Below are 14,816 nucleotides of genomic sequence, written 5' to 3'. Positions count from 1 at the left end.
ATTGATTGGTTTATTTATTTTCTTTCTATTTGTCAAGGTACGAGTTCCTGAAGAGCGGGAAGAAGAGATTTGCAACCGATGGTCTTACCAATCTTCAGTACGAATTGGTGGATAAGAAAAAGTTACAACTTTACACATGGCTTTTGGTGAAACTTACTCCCCCTCAGCCCAGCTGATGGCTGCCTTGGATTGGCTAATCGTTAAACCCGGACTCATCCGCTGGGATAAGAGTTTTGCTGCAGTGCGAGTGTGTGCCTCCATGTGTCTGTGTGTATGTTACGTGATTCATCACATATGGTATGGATGCGTTATAAATGAGAATAGTGAAGTGCATTTACATTGAATTTTTCCCTCGTGCAACATCAATTGCAGATATGCATAGTAATATATATATATATATATATGTACACATATATATGCATGTATATATATATATATATATATATATATGTATCTATATACATATGTATGTGTGTATATATATAATATATGTATACGGGTCTGTGCGCATGTGTTTGTGTGTATATATATACTAGGGTATTTCAAAAAAATCGATTTAAAAAAAAAGAAAACATTGAAAAGTCGTCAGAGTATCTCTAAACAAACGTCCTTCTAATATATGAGCCCTGAATAATATTATTTTTGCCTGACTCAACCATAAAGTTTACGTTTTTGACCTGAAAAGCGGGATTAAAGTGGCATATTTTTTCTGCTTTACTTTTTTTCCCGTTAAATGCGGGAAAAAAGTGGACTTTTTCCCGCTAATCTCGTTTTTCCCACAAAATGGAAATATGATAAAATAATTACACGATGGAATATGAACAAGAAAATATGATGACGATGACGATAATGATAATGATGGTGAAAAAATAATATTCTTAAGTAAAGGAGCTGAGCGCCCCCTGCACCGCCATCTGCTTCGGAAATCAACTCGAATGTTAGTTTTGGAAAATAACGATGGAGGATGTGAAACGAGATGTGGGAGCAATTCTTGAACACAAAAAAGTGAAAAAAAATATCCAATACAGACATGAGGTCTCTGAGACCCCAAAATTTTTTCATCATTTATATTTTACTTGCACAACCATGATTCAAGCTCGCTGACTTCAAGTACGTTAAAGTCGGTATTGGGGTCAACTGGACCCCAATATTTTTTTCATCAATTTGCAGAAATGTCCCTGATTTAAGTGCGCTGACTTGAAAATTGTACGTTAAAGTCGGTATTGGTCAACTAGACTCCAATGAGGTGTTGGGGTCAACTGGACCCCAATAAGGTAAGCGATAAAAGCAAATACAAACTACTCAAAAAGGGCACCACTCGCTCGCGCTGCGGTCGATATAGAACACTCAGCTTCTGTGCGTGAGTGATTCCCATTTTTTGAGTCAATAGATGTGGCCAGAGTTAAGTCGGAAATAAAGTCCTATAAAAGTCGACTTTATTCCCGTGTTACATAATTTACTATATTTAAAGGTAGCGATTCGCAACTTTATATTTCGATTTAAATAACATGGGAAGTTTTTTTTTTCAAACTTTGGAATTTCATTACTCGTAAGCAAATCACTGTACAATAATAAGCAAGATAGATTTTTGTAGGAAATTGAACGCTCGACAAACAAGGTCTAAATGAAGATTTTCTTAAGGCGAGTCGTTTCGCAGTTATCAAGCCTCAACCATTAAAGTATTCAAAATAATGTCACATCCTTATTTCATTAGTATTTTTATATTATATTATTGCATCATTATTTTAAGGCGAGTCGTTTCGAAGTTATGAAGCCTTAACTATTGAACTGTTCAAAGTAATATTACATCAATTTTGAACAGTTCAATGATTGAAGCTTGATAACTTCGAAACGGCTCGCCTTACGCAAATCTTCATTTAGACCTTTTTCATAGAGCATTCAATTTTCTACAAAAATCCATCTTGTTTATTATTGTACAGTGATTCGTTTACGAGTAATAAAATTCCAAAGTTCAGAAAAAATATTTCCAATAGAAAATTGAGAATCATCACCTTAATATTAAGGTCTCATATTTTAACAGGGTCTTTGTTTAGGAATACTCTGACGATTTTTCCATGTTCTTTGAAAAAAAAATAGTCGATTTTTTTGAAACACTAATAAATACACATATATGTATACAAGTCGCGTAAGTAAAAGCAGTTTTTTTTCCTGCATAATTTAACACCGTAGGCGTCTTTGTACATTGATGATAAATCGTTCCGAAGTGAGAGCGGCCAATTTCATTATTTTTTTATCAACATGGTATATTTAGTTGAAGCTAGCTTAAGATTTTGAAACTCATACGTAAAGAGCAGAAAGTAGATTATCAAAACACAATTATTAAATATAGTATTAATTTTTTAGATCTGTTTTGAATACCATCGTCTGGTCTATCAATAACTTTCGCTCATGTCTGAAAAGTTACTTACCAATTCACGCAATAATTCTATGTATATTTATCTTTATTCTACCATATTAGGAATAGATTTGACGCTTTCTGAATTATTTATTTTTAATGTGTTTTGTATCTGTTTATTTTTTTATTATGATGACTATTTTAATATATATTTCTTTCTTGTGTTCGTTCTATTTTCCACCATTTGATATTAACGTCATTGAACGATTTCTAGCATACGTCTTTAAAAAAAAAAAAAAAAAATACGTAACCTTTTAGTCATTCCGTAATTTTTGTCATCCGGATAAAATCATCGAACAAGTTTTAAAATACCATTCGTAACCTTTGTTAGATAATAACTGACAAGCTTATACTCATAAATCATTGTCAAATTATTTTCGTTATTCACAATTCCGATTTGATACACACACGTGCCAAATATACCTGAAAATGTGTATCATGAGACAGGTGTATACTCAATTTGCAATTGCTGTCTCCTCGTTTGGTGTAAAATATTTATCCACTATAATTTCAAAATCATTAATACGACTTTGTGTTATACGTACCATGTACAGGAAGAAAAATCTCCAAATAGCCACAACTGCAGATGTGGTATTTGAGATAATAATAGAAAAAAAGACGCTCAGTAAAATATCGTAATTTTAGAAGATACATTTATTTATTGATGATTATTTCTCGTGAATATAGATGCAACGATGTATATTTCAATGTAAGACACAGGTTTTAGAGAAAGGAAAAAAATGTTAATAACTTTGTCACATTTTATTTTTATCAGCATATTTATTATTATTATTATTGATATTATTAATATTACAGTTTAAATCATTGTTGAAAAAAGCTGAAGGACACTTTGGGGTGCGCGGTGTATTCTTATAAATAGATCTTACTAGAATGGTAAAACTGGTATAGAAAAAATGTAACATACGCTCAATAAGCTCTAGCGTTTTTTGAAATTTGCGATGTTATTCCTTTCAGAGGAATTACCAATTCTTTTATTGTAAAAGGGTATTCATTTCCATATCAGTTTCGAGTGGCAGTAGAGCGGATTGTTCAAAATTATGTGTGTCTTTTTTAAACAATCACTTGACGTACCATGCAATATACGTATAGATCATTTTTTGGAATTCAAACACACTCTCTGCACTTAGTTGGCCAATTCGCTGTAATGCCGCCGATGCCTCAAGATATTCTGTAACAAGGATTTATTCCGAAAATGAATTAACCTAGGACCCTTTGTTGGTCGGTTGAGCGATACTTAAAATTTAAGCGCGAGGATGGGCTGTGAATACTGCACTTGATTAAGAAGTCCGCATAAGCCGAGAATATTGATGTATAGAAAAGAACAAAAACGAAGTAAAAGAATTTGGAGAAAGAAATTTAACATGATTTGATTATTATTGACATTGCTGTTATCTCATCTTGAATCTGTCTTACAATCCTAACCCGACAGCACTGCAGCAGTGTAAATACAAACACTTTATTCCCCTTCAGATATTTTCAGAAGGAGGCCCAACATTTTTCAACTATTGACTACTCGTAACGTCATAATCTTTATTATAGCTGTGCTGTGACTATGGTTTAATCGTTAAGTTAATATGAATTATTGCTCGCAAAATATATCAATTTTTTGACACTATAATACTGGATAATCTAAAGACAACAATACATACCGACCCTAGTACATTGCAGCACTGAATCATAAATTAAACCTACGCTTGAAACCACATATAGAATCCAGAAGGACATGACTAATCGTTACGTTTATTCAAAATTCAATTTTGTGCCTCAAGTTACAATGTATTTCTAGGAGAGAAAACTACCTTTTCAACAGCCTTGGGAAAAATGGGTTTTACACTCAACAAAAGATTAATACTTCTTTTCGCATAAAAAACAAGTAGATCTTAACGACTGAATTCAAACAAGAATTAATGGCTGATTAACTGTACAGAATATTAATAAATTCAAACTTAATTGAGCTGTAATTTAGTATGCAATAATTAGATTAGCTACACCAGGACTCAAATGGTCTACGTATGTTTGCTCTGTTGCAATGAGTCCTAGTGTAAAAAGAATAACAAAGAATGCCATAGTCAAAACTGCCGTACATCTCTATGTGTTTGTAATGGTTCTTAAAACCCACATGACAGAAATTGTGTTTACCTACACAAGTGGAAATTGCGAAGAAACTGGAAGTACAAGAAATCAGTTATAATCCTGTAATATAATACGATGCCTCAAAATGTATATCATCGACCGAACCAATTTGGAAGATATTTAATTGTATCTCGAAATTGTTCCACATACTTTCACTTGAAGTTAATTAATTTGATTTAGATGAATTCCAGTACAGTACTTCCTATTCGTCCAGTCTCTACAGGTGTATACTAATCACCAAAAAAAAGGTGAATATATCCATAATTATTCTGATAAAATAGCAACCAAGTAATTATTATACAATACGTATTTACATAAATACTATTAGAAAATCGAGAGCCAGCAGAATAAAAACATGAAAATAACAAATTAACACCATTTTCCTCATGTATTACCAAGCATTGTCGATAAATGTAATCTGACAGAAGTGAAAATATTGTTTTATTTCATACGATGAATGTCGCAGTAAGGAATAATATTTCAAATATGCCTTGCCACGTACAAGTCATTCTCCTGAAACTTGACAAGAGAAAGATATTGATCAACAGGATATTATAACTATTGCTTAGATTAAAATGGTGCAAAAATTGCCCAGATCACTGCAGGGAGAATAAGGTTGATAATTTCTTATGACTTACAAGGAGAGTATCAGACCTTCGGATCACGGATTTTGCTGAAACTTCTAAGGGTGTTTCTTTGCCCTGAAATACGGGGCTTCTGATTTGTAGTTTCATGCATTGGGCCATTCTTCACTCAGCTCGAAATTGATTGTATTAGGAGTGTAATGAGTGGAGTGTAATGAGTTGGCCTCCTGTGTATTGTTACCTAAAATATTAATTTTCATTGTCCTCTCGAAGTTTTGGTGACAGGTTCTCATAGATTCAAGTGTAAACAGATATATCACTATTTCAAAGCTATAGTGAGATATGAACTGCGAATTTTCGGCAGCCTGATATATTGTAAATCTAGCGAACAAAGGCCCAATGGATGGAGCAACACATCAGAAGCTTCATGTTTTGGTCCAAAAAAATACCACTACGAGTTTGAGCAGAATCTGTAATCCATAGGTCTGATACTCTCCTTGTTAGTCAGGAGACAGTTCACCAAGGAAGACAGTAGTTTTATTTACCGATATTAATGAATATACTGTATCAAAGTATCCCGGTTCAAGAAATAAACGATAAACCAGTATGACTTACCTCGTGAATTCCTATCCACGTCACATCTATATATGAGACCTCTACTTCAACTCTTTCGCATATAGCCAATTCTCACAACTTCCAATAGAGGGAACATAGCATTTAAAAATGTGACATAACCAGAATGGACTTTCAGTCGTCTCAAAAATGTCACCTCATTTCTGATATCTTTGCGCACACCTGTCGATATTTTTCTATTTTTGAAAACAAAACGGACGCTAGTTTCAATTCAGCAGACTTGTAGGTACAGCTGAAACTGAAGTTTTGTATCAGATATGCGTATTTTCTGAGCAAACTCCTGTTGTTGAAGGAATAGTCATTTGAGAAGAAGATGTTATCGTATGATAGGTAAAAAATACTCCCATTCAAGTACAAATTACATTATTTGGTTTTACAATCATATAAGTTTCCGATTTTTTCATCGAGCCGTTTTCGAGATCATCAAGGGAGTTTGTCGGACAGATGTTTTTCAAATTCTGAAGGTTTGAAAACGTAAGGATTCGTTGAAATTAGAATTTATTCATGTCTGATAAATTTTGAAGGCACAATCATTTTTCCATTCACATCCAGCTTCACCTACCTCTTGATTGTAAGTATCGAAAGTATACGATGTAACTTACCGCACTGCTCACTCTTTTTAATATCATTATTATATTTATTACGTTAATGCTATAACTACTCTGACCTTAGTCAGAGTTTTTCTTTGCGATATCGGAGTCTCGAGAAGATCTTTATCTACCATAGGACTTGTGACAGCGATTAATTCCAGCCGATTAATTGCACCTTCGGGGATCCAGAAAGTCAACGAGAACTTTATATGTAAGACTCATACAAGGATATAAACGACGGAATTTTTCGGATTTCCGAATGTACATTGTGCTGGAACAACTGATAATAAAATTTGAAGTATGCGAAATTATTTGTATTCGTCAGAAGCAGCTAGAATAGTGACGGCGTTATTGTATCCAACGTGTATCAAACTCCGTTGAAAATCGGCGAGGGAAATGCAATCTTAACTAATGGCATTCCAAGCACAACGGAAATTTGTATTTCATACATCGTAGGTCCCAAAGCTGGAAGAATGTGAAAGGAAAAGTCCGTTTTTCGACTGACACTTTGAAATTGCTACATGCGAGAGATATGGACAATGCACTAACGATTTCATGCTCAAAATTACGTCGAAATAGCGTAATAAAGAACTGTTGGCAGCACTTTTCAAATTCGTCGAAATTTTCGCCAAAAATCCAGTGGGGATAGCCTTATTTTTTTTTTTGGGCTGGAAATCTTTCGTCTCGGAATTGATTTGCATAACCTTTTCTAGACTAATCTAATAAACTAAATGCACTCTCAGGAACGCGGCAAACACATCAAAAACAGCGTAGAACCAACCACAGAGAAATAATTTTAAAGATCTTCAGTTTCTAGGCTCTAACTTTGTACGCGTTGCTCGCAGCGCATTTGAACTGCGCGAAATCGATTTAACTCGTGAAATGAAATTGACGAAATGCATCGAAGAATATTTTCTAGCATATCTCAAACTTGTCGAAATTTTCAGAGAAAATCCAGAGCATCTGTCTTGCTTGCTTTCATCATGGGGGAAAAAACTTTTCGCCTTCAAGTGGGTTCAAATGACACATTCCAGACCGATTAAACCCAGAGCATAGCAAAAGAGGGATGTGCTAGATGGTAGCACCAACAGCTCAGAAAATAAAACAAAAATATGTCATTATTGATTTGTACTAAGATTGATTACAGCACGTTAAATAAACTGGAACTGAAATGTGAAAACTATGAGTTTGTGATTATTCTTCCCCTCCTTTCCGAAAAATTGGTGCAAAGTTTATTACTTTCGACAATCACGTTTATTTCGTGGCTCGTCAACAGGCTATCGCGTGCCCTTTCAAGAAAGCAAGCATGCGTCGAGACTCACAGCATCGACATCATAAGCATTCAATCAAGCAGTCTCTGCTTTTGGTCGACCTCCTCGGCTGAGATGTTCTCCTAATACCAGGAGTAATTTTTCGCTGACATTTCTCCGATTTGATGAATTCTTAGTCAAAGTATCATATAAGCAAGCGATTGCGGGCCTTGTTAAGCAAGCATGCATGCAACAAGACATCATAAGCATTCAATCAAGCAGTCTCTGTCTTTGGTCGACCTCCTCGGCTGAGATGTTCTCCTGATACCAAGAGTAATTTTTCGCTGAAATTTCTCCGATTTGATGAATTATTAGTCGAAGTAACATATAAGCAAGCGACAGCGGGCCCTGTTAAGCAAGCAGGCATGCACCGAGACACACAGCATCGACATCATAAGCATTCAATCGAGCAGTCTCTGTTCTTGGTCGACCTCCTCGGCTGAGATGTTCTCCCGATACCAGGAGTAATTTTTCGCTGACATTTCTCCGATTTGATAAATTCTTAGTCAGAGTATCATATAAGCGAGCGATTGCGGGCCTTGTTAAGCAAGCATGCATGCAACGAGACACACAGCATCGACATCATAAGCATTTAATCAAGCAGTCTCTGTCTTTGATCGACCTCCTCGGCTGAGATGTTCTCCTGATACCAGGAGTAATTTTTCGCTGAAATTTCTCCGATTTGATGAATTCTTAGTCAAAGTATCATATAAGCAAGCAATCGCGGGCCCTGTTAAGCAAGCAGGCATGCAACGAGACACACAGCATCGACATCATAAGCATTCAATCAAGCAGTCTCTGTCTTTGGTCGACCTCCTCGGCTGAGATGTTCTCCTGATACCAGAAGTAATTTTTGGCTGAAATTTCTCCGATTTGATGAATTCTTAGTCAAAGTATCATATAAGCAAGCATGCATGCAACGAGACACACAGCATCGACATCATAAGCATTCAATCAAGCAGTCTCTGTCTTTGGTCGACCTCCTCGGCTGAGATGTTCTCCTGATACCAGGAGTCATTTTTCGCTGAAATTTCGCCGATTTGATGAATTCTTAGTCAAAGTATCATATAAGCAAGCGATCGCGGGCCCTGTTTAGCAAGCAGGCATGCAACGATACACACAGCATCGACATCATAAGCATTCAATCAAGCAGTCTCTGTCTTTGGTCGACCTCCTCGGCTGAGATGTTCTCCTGATACCAGGAGTAATTTTTCGCTGAAATTTCTCCGATTTGATGAATTCTTAGTCAAAGTATCATATAAGCAAGCATGGATGCAACGAGACACACAGCATCGACATCATGAGCATTCAATCAAGCAGTCTTTGTTTTTGGTCGACCTCCTCGGCTGAGATGTTCTCCTGATACCAGGAGTAATTTTTCGCTGAAATTTCTCCGATTTGATGAATTCTTAGTCAAAGTATCATATAAGCAAGCGATCGCGGGCCCTGTTAAGCAAGCAGGCATGCAACGAGACACACAGCATCGACATCATAAGCATTCAATCAAGCAGTCTCTGTCTTTGGCCGACCTCCTCGGCTGAGATGTTCTCCTGATACCAGGAGTAATTTTTGGCTGAAATTTCTCCGATTTGATGAATTCTTAGTCAAAGTATCATAAAAGCAAGCATGCATGCAACGAGACACACAGCATCGACATCATAAGCATTCAATCAAGCAGTCTCTGTCTTTGGTCGACCTCCTCGGCTGAGATGTTCTCCTGATACCAGGAGTCATTTTTCGCTAAAATTTCGACGATTTGATGAATTCTTAGTCAAAGTATCATATAAGCAAGCGATCGCGGGCCCTGTATAGCAAGCAGGCATGCAACGAGACACACAGCATCGACATCATAAGCATTCAATCAAGCAGTCTCTGTCTTTGGTCGACCTCCTCGGCTGAGATGTTCTCCTGATACCAGGAGTAATTTTTCGCTGAAATTTCTCCGATTTGATGAATTCTTAGTCAAAGTATCATATGAGCAAGCATGCATGCAACGAGACACACAGCATCGACATCATAAGCATTCAATCAAGCAGTCTCTGTTTTTGGTCGACCTCCTCGGCTGAGATGTTCTCCTGATACCAGGAGTAATTTTTCGCTGAAATTTCTCCGATTTGATGAATTCTTAGTCAAAGTATCATATAAGCAAGCGATCGCGGGCCCTGTTAAGCAAGCAGGCATGCAACGAGACACACAGCATCGACATCATAAGCATTCAATCAAGCAGTCTCTGTCTTTGGTCGACCTCCTCGGCTGAGATGTTCTCCTGATACCAGAAGTCATTTTTCGCTAAAATTTCGCCGATTTGATGAATTCTTAGTCAAAGTATCATATAAGCAAGCGATCGAGGGCCCTGTTTAGCAAGCAGGCATGCAACGATACACACAGCATCGACATCATAAGCATTCAATCAAGCAGTCTCTGTCTTTGGTCGACCTTCTCGGCTGAGATGTTCTCCTGATACCAGGAGTAATTTTGGGCTGAAATTTCTCCGATTTGATGAATTCTTAGTCAAAGTATCATATAAGCAAGCATGCATGCAACGAGACACACAGCATCGACATCATAAGCATTCAATCAAGCAGTCTCTGTTTTTGGTCGACCTCCTCGGCTGAGATGTTCTCCTGATACCAGGAGTAATTTTTCGCTGAAATTTCTCCGATTTGATGAATTCTTAGTCAAAGTATCATATAAGCAAGCGATCGCGGGCCCTGTTAAGCAAGCAGGCATGCAACGAGACACACAGCATCGACATCATAAGCATTCAATCAAGCAGTCTCTGTCTTTGGTCGACCTCCTCGGCTAAGATGTTCTCCTGATACCAGGAGTAATTTTTGGCTGAAATTTCTCCGAATTGATGAATTCTTAGTCAAAGTATCATATAAGCAAGCATGCATGCAACGAGACACACAGCATCGACATCATAAGCAATCAATCAAGCAGTCTCTGTTTTTGGTCGACCTCCTCGGCTGAGATGATCTCCTGATACCAGGAGTAATTTTTCGCTGAAATTTCTCCGATTTGATGAATTCTTAGTCAAAGTATCATATAAGCAAGCGATCGCGGGCCCTGTTAAGCAAGCAGGCATGCAACGAGACACACAGCATCGACATCATAAGCATTCGATCAAGCAGTCTCTGTCTTTGGTCGACCTCCTCGGCTGAGATGTTCTCCTGATACCAGAAGTCATTTTTCGCTAAAATTTCGCCGATTTGATGAATTCTTAGTCAAAGTATCATATAAGCGAGCGATCGCGGGCCCTGTTTAGCAAGCAGGCATGCAACGATACACACAGCATCGACATCATAAGCATTCAATCAAGCAGTCTCCGTCTTTGGTCGACCTCCTCGGCTGAGATGTTCTCCTGATACCAGGAGTAATTTTGGGCTGAAATTTCTCCGATTTGATGAATTCTTAGTCAAAGTATCATATAAGCAAGCATGCATGCAACGAGACACACAGCATCGACATCATAAGCATTCAATCAAGCAGTCTCTGTTTTTGGTCGACCTCCTCGGCTGAGATGTTCTCCTGATACCAGGAGTAATTTTTCGCTGAAATTTCTCCGATTTGATGAATTCTTAGTCGAAGTATCATATAAGCAAGCGATCGTGGGCCCTGTTAAGCAAGCAGGCATGCAACGAGACACACAGCATCGACATCATAAGCATTCAATCAAGCAGTCTCTGTCTTTGGTCGACCTCCTCGGCTGAGATGTTCTCCTGATACCAGGAGTCATTTTTCGCTAAAATTTCGCCGATTTGATGAATTCTTAGTCAAAGTATCATATAAGCAAGCGATCGCGGGCCCTGTTTAGCAAGCAGGCATGCAACGATACACACAGCATCGACATCATAAGCATTCAATCAAGCAGTCTCTGTCTTTGGTCGACCTCCTCGACTGAGATGTTCTCCTGATACCAGGAGTAATTTTGGGCTGAAATTTCTCCGATTTGATGAATTCTTAGTCAAAGTATCATATAAGCAAGCATGCATGCAACGAGACACACAGCATCGACATCATAAGCATTCAATCAAGCAGTCTCTGTTTTTGGTCGACCTCCTCGGCTGAGATGTTCTCCTGATACCAGGAGTAATTTTTCGCTGAAATTTCTCCGATTTGATGAATTCTTGGTCAAAGTATCATATAAGCAAGCGATCGTGGGCCCTGTTAAGCAAGCAGGCATGCAACGAGACACACAGCATCGACATCATAAGCATTCAATCAAGCAGTCTCTGTCTTTGGTCGACCTCCTCGGCTGAGATGTTCTCCTGATACCGGGAGTCATTTTTCGCTAAAATTTCGCCGATTTGATGAATTCTTAGTCAAAGTATTATATAAGCAAGCGATCGCGGGCCCTGTTTAGCAAGCAGGCATGCAACGATACACCCAGCATCGACATCATAAGCATTCAATCAAGCAGTCTCTGTTTTTGGTCGACCTCCTCGACTGAGATGTTCTCCTGATACCAGGAGTAATTTTTCGCTGAAATTTCTCCGATTTGATGAATTCTTAGTCAAAGTATCATATAAGCAAGCGATCGCGGGCCCTGTTAAGCAAGCAGGCATGCAACGAGACACACAGCATCGACATCATAAGCATTCAATCAAGCAGTCTCTGTCTTTGGTCGACCTCCTCGGCTGAGATGTTCTCCTGATACCAGGAGTCATTTTTCGCTGCAATTTCTCCGATTTGATGAATTCTTAGTCAAAGTATCATATAAGCAAGCGATCGCGGGCCCTGTTAAGCAAGCAGGCATGCAACGAGACACACAGCATCGACATCATAAGCATTCAATCAAGCAGTCTCTGTCTTTGGTCGACCTCCTCGGCTGAGATGTTCTCCTGATACCAGGAGTAATTTTTCGCTGAAATTTCTCCGATTTGATGAATTCTTAGTCGAAGTATCATATAAGCAAGCGATCGTGGGCCCTGTTAAGCAAGCAGGCATGCAACGAGACACACAGCATCGACATCATAAGCATTCAATCAAGCAGTCTCTGTCTTTGGTCGACCTCCTCGGCTGAGATGTTCTCCTGATACCAGGAGTCATTTTTCGCTAAAATTTCGCCGATTTGATGAATTCTTAGTCAAAGTATCATATAAGCAAGCGATCGCGGGCCCTGTTTAGCAAGCAGGCATGCAACGATACACACAGCATCGACATCATAAGCATTCAATCAAGCAGTCTCTGTCTTTGGTCGACCTCCTCGACTGAGATGTTCTCCTGATACCAGGAGTAATTTTGGGCTGAAATTTCTCCGATTTGATGAATTCTTAGTCAAAGTATCATATAAGCAAGCATGCATGCAACGAGACACACAGCATCGACATCATAAGCATTCAATCAAGCAGTCTCTGTTTTTGGTCGACCTCCTCGGCTGAGATGTTCTCCTGATACCAGGAGTAATTTTTCGCTGAAATTTCTCCGATTTGATGAATTCTTGGTCAAAGTATCATATAAGCAAGCGATCGTGGGCCCTGTTAAGCAAGCAGGCATGCAACGAGACACACAGCATCGACATCATAAGCATTCAATCAAGCAGTCTCTGTCTTTGGTCGACCTCCTCGGCTGAGATGTTCTCCTGATACCGGGAGTCATTTTTCGCTAAAATTTCGCCGATTTGATGAATTCTTAGTCAAAGTATTATATAAGCAAGCGATCGCGGGCCCTGTTTAGCAAGCAGGCATGCAACGATACACCCAGCATCGACATCATAAGCATTCAATCAAGCAGTCTCTGTTTTTGGTCGACCTCTTCGGCTGAGATGTTCTCCTGATACCAGGAGTAATTTTTCGCTGAAATTTCTCCGATTTGATGAATTCTTAGTCAAAGTATCATATAAGCAAGCGATCGCGGGCCCTGTTAAGCAAGCAGGCATGCAACGAGACACACAGCATCGACATCATAAGCATTCAATCAAGCAGTCTCTGTCTTTGGTCGACCTCCTCGGCTGAGATGTTCTCCTGATACCAGGAGTCATTTTTCGCTGCAATTTCTCCGATTTGATGAATTCTTAGTCAAAGTATCATATAAGCAAGCGATCGCGGGCCCTGTTAAGCAAGCAGGCATGCAACGAGACACACAGCATCGACATCATAAGCATTCAATCAAGCAGTCTCTGTCTTTGGTCGACCTCCTCGGCTGAGATGTTCTCCTGATACCAGGAGTAATTTTTCGCTGAAATTTCTCCGATTTGATGAATTCTTAGTCAAAGTATCATATAAGCAAGCGATCGAGGGCCCTGTTTAGCAAGCAGGCATGCAACGATACACACAGCATCGACATCATAAGCATTCAATCAAGCAGTCTCTGTCTTTGGTCGACCTCCTCGGCTGAGATGTTCTCCTGATACCAGGAGTCATTTTTCGCTGCAATTTCTCCGATTTGATGAATTCTTAGTCAAAGTATCATATAAGCAAGCGATCGCGGGCCCTGTTAAGCAAGCAGGCATGCAACGAGACACACAGCATCGACATCATAAGCATTCAATCAAGCAGTCTCTGTCTTTGGTCGACCTCCTCGGCTGAGATGTTCTCCTGATACCAGGAGTAATTTTTCGCTGAAATTTCTCCGATTTGATGAATTCTTAGTCAAAGTATCATATAAGCAAGCGATCGCGGGCCCTGTTAAGCAAGCAGGCATGCAACGAGACACACAGCATCGACATCATAAGCATTCAATCAAGCAGTCTCTGTCTTTGGTCGACCTCCTCGGCTGAGATGTTCTCCTGATACCAGGAGTAATTTTGGGCTGAAATTTCTCCGATTTGATGAATTCTTAGTCAAAGTATCATATAAGCAAGCGATCGCGGGCCCTGTTAAGCAAGCAGGCATGCAACGAGACACACAGCATCGACATCATAAGCATTCAATCAAGCAGTCTCTGTCTTTGGTCGACCTCCTCGGCTGAGATGTTCTCCTGATACCAGGAGTAATTTTTGGCTGAAATTTCTCCGATTTGATGAATTCTTCGTCAAAGTATCATATAAGCAAGCGATCGCGGGCCCTGTTTAGCAAGCAGGCATGCAACGATACACACAGCATCAACATCATAAGCATTCAATCAAGCAGTCTCTGTCTTTGGTCGACCTCCTCGGCTGAGATGTTCTCCTGATACCAGGAGTAAT

The 14,816-nt window shown here is 39.0% G+C and overlaps 1 protein-coding gene across 2 annotated transcripts in view; it reads left to right on the top strand.

The window, feature by feature from the left end:
- Positions 1–430, top strand: part of LOC124411963 (beta-1,4-N-acetylgalactosaminyltransferase bre-4-like) — a 57,492-nt gene extending 57,062 nt beyond the window's left edge. For both annotated transcript variants that reach the window (XM_046891549.1, XM_046891557.1), the window contains exon 7: positions 38–430. In XM_046891549.1, the coding sequence (XP_046747505.1) occupies positions 38–176 (139 nt within the window). In that variant the 3' untranslated portion in view covers positions 177–430. The remainder of the gene's footprint in view (positions 1–37) is intronic.
- Positions 431–14,816: the final 14,386 nt, after the last annotated feature.

This window comes from Diprion similis, chromosome 2, assembly GCF_021155765.1.
Source record: "Diprion similis isolate iyDipSimi1 chromosome 2, iyDipSimi1.1, whole genome shotgun sequence".
Taxonomy (NCBI): Eukaryota; Metazoa; Arthropoda; class Insecta; order Hymenoptera; family Diprionidae; genus Diprion; species Diprion similis.
Note: the sequence above shows the minus strand (reverse complement) of the source record. Positions and strands in the feature narration are given on the sequence as shown.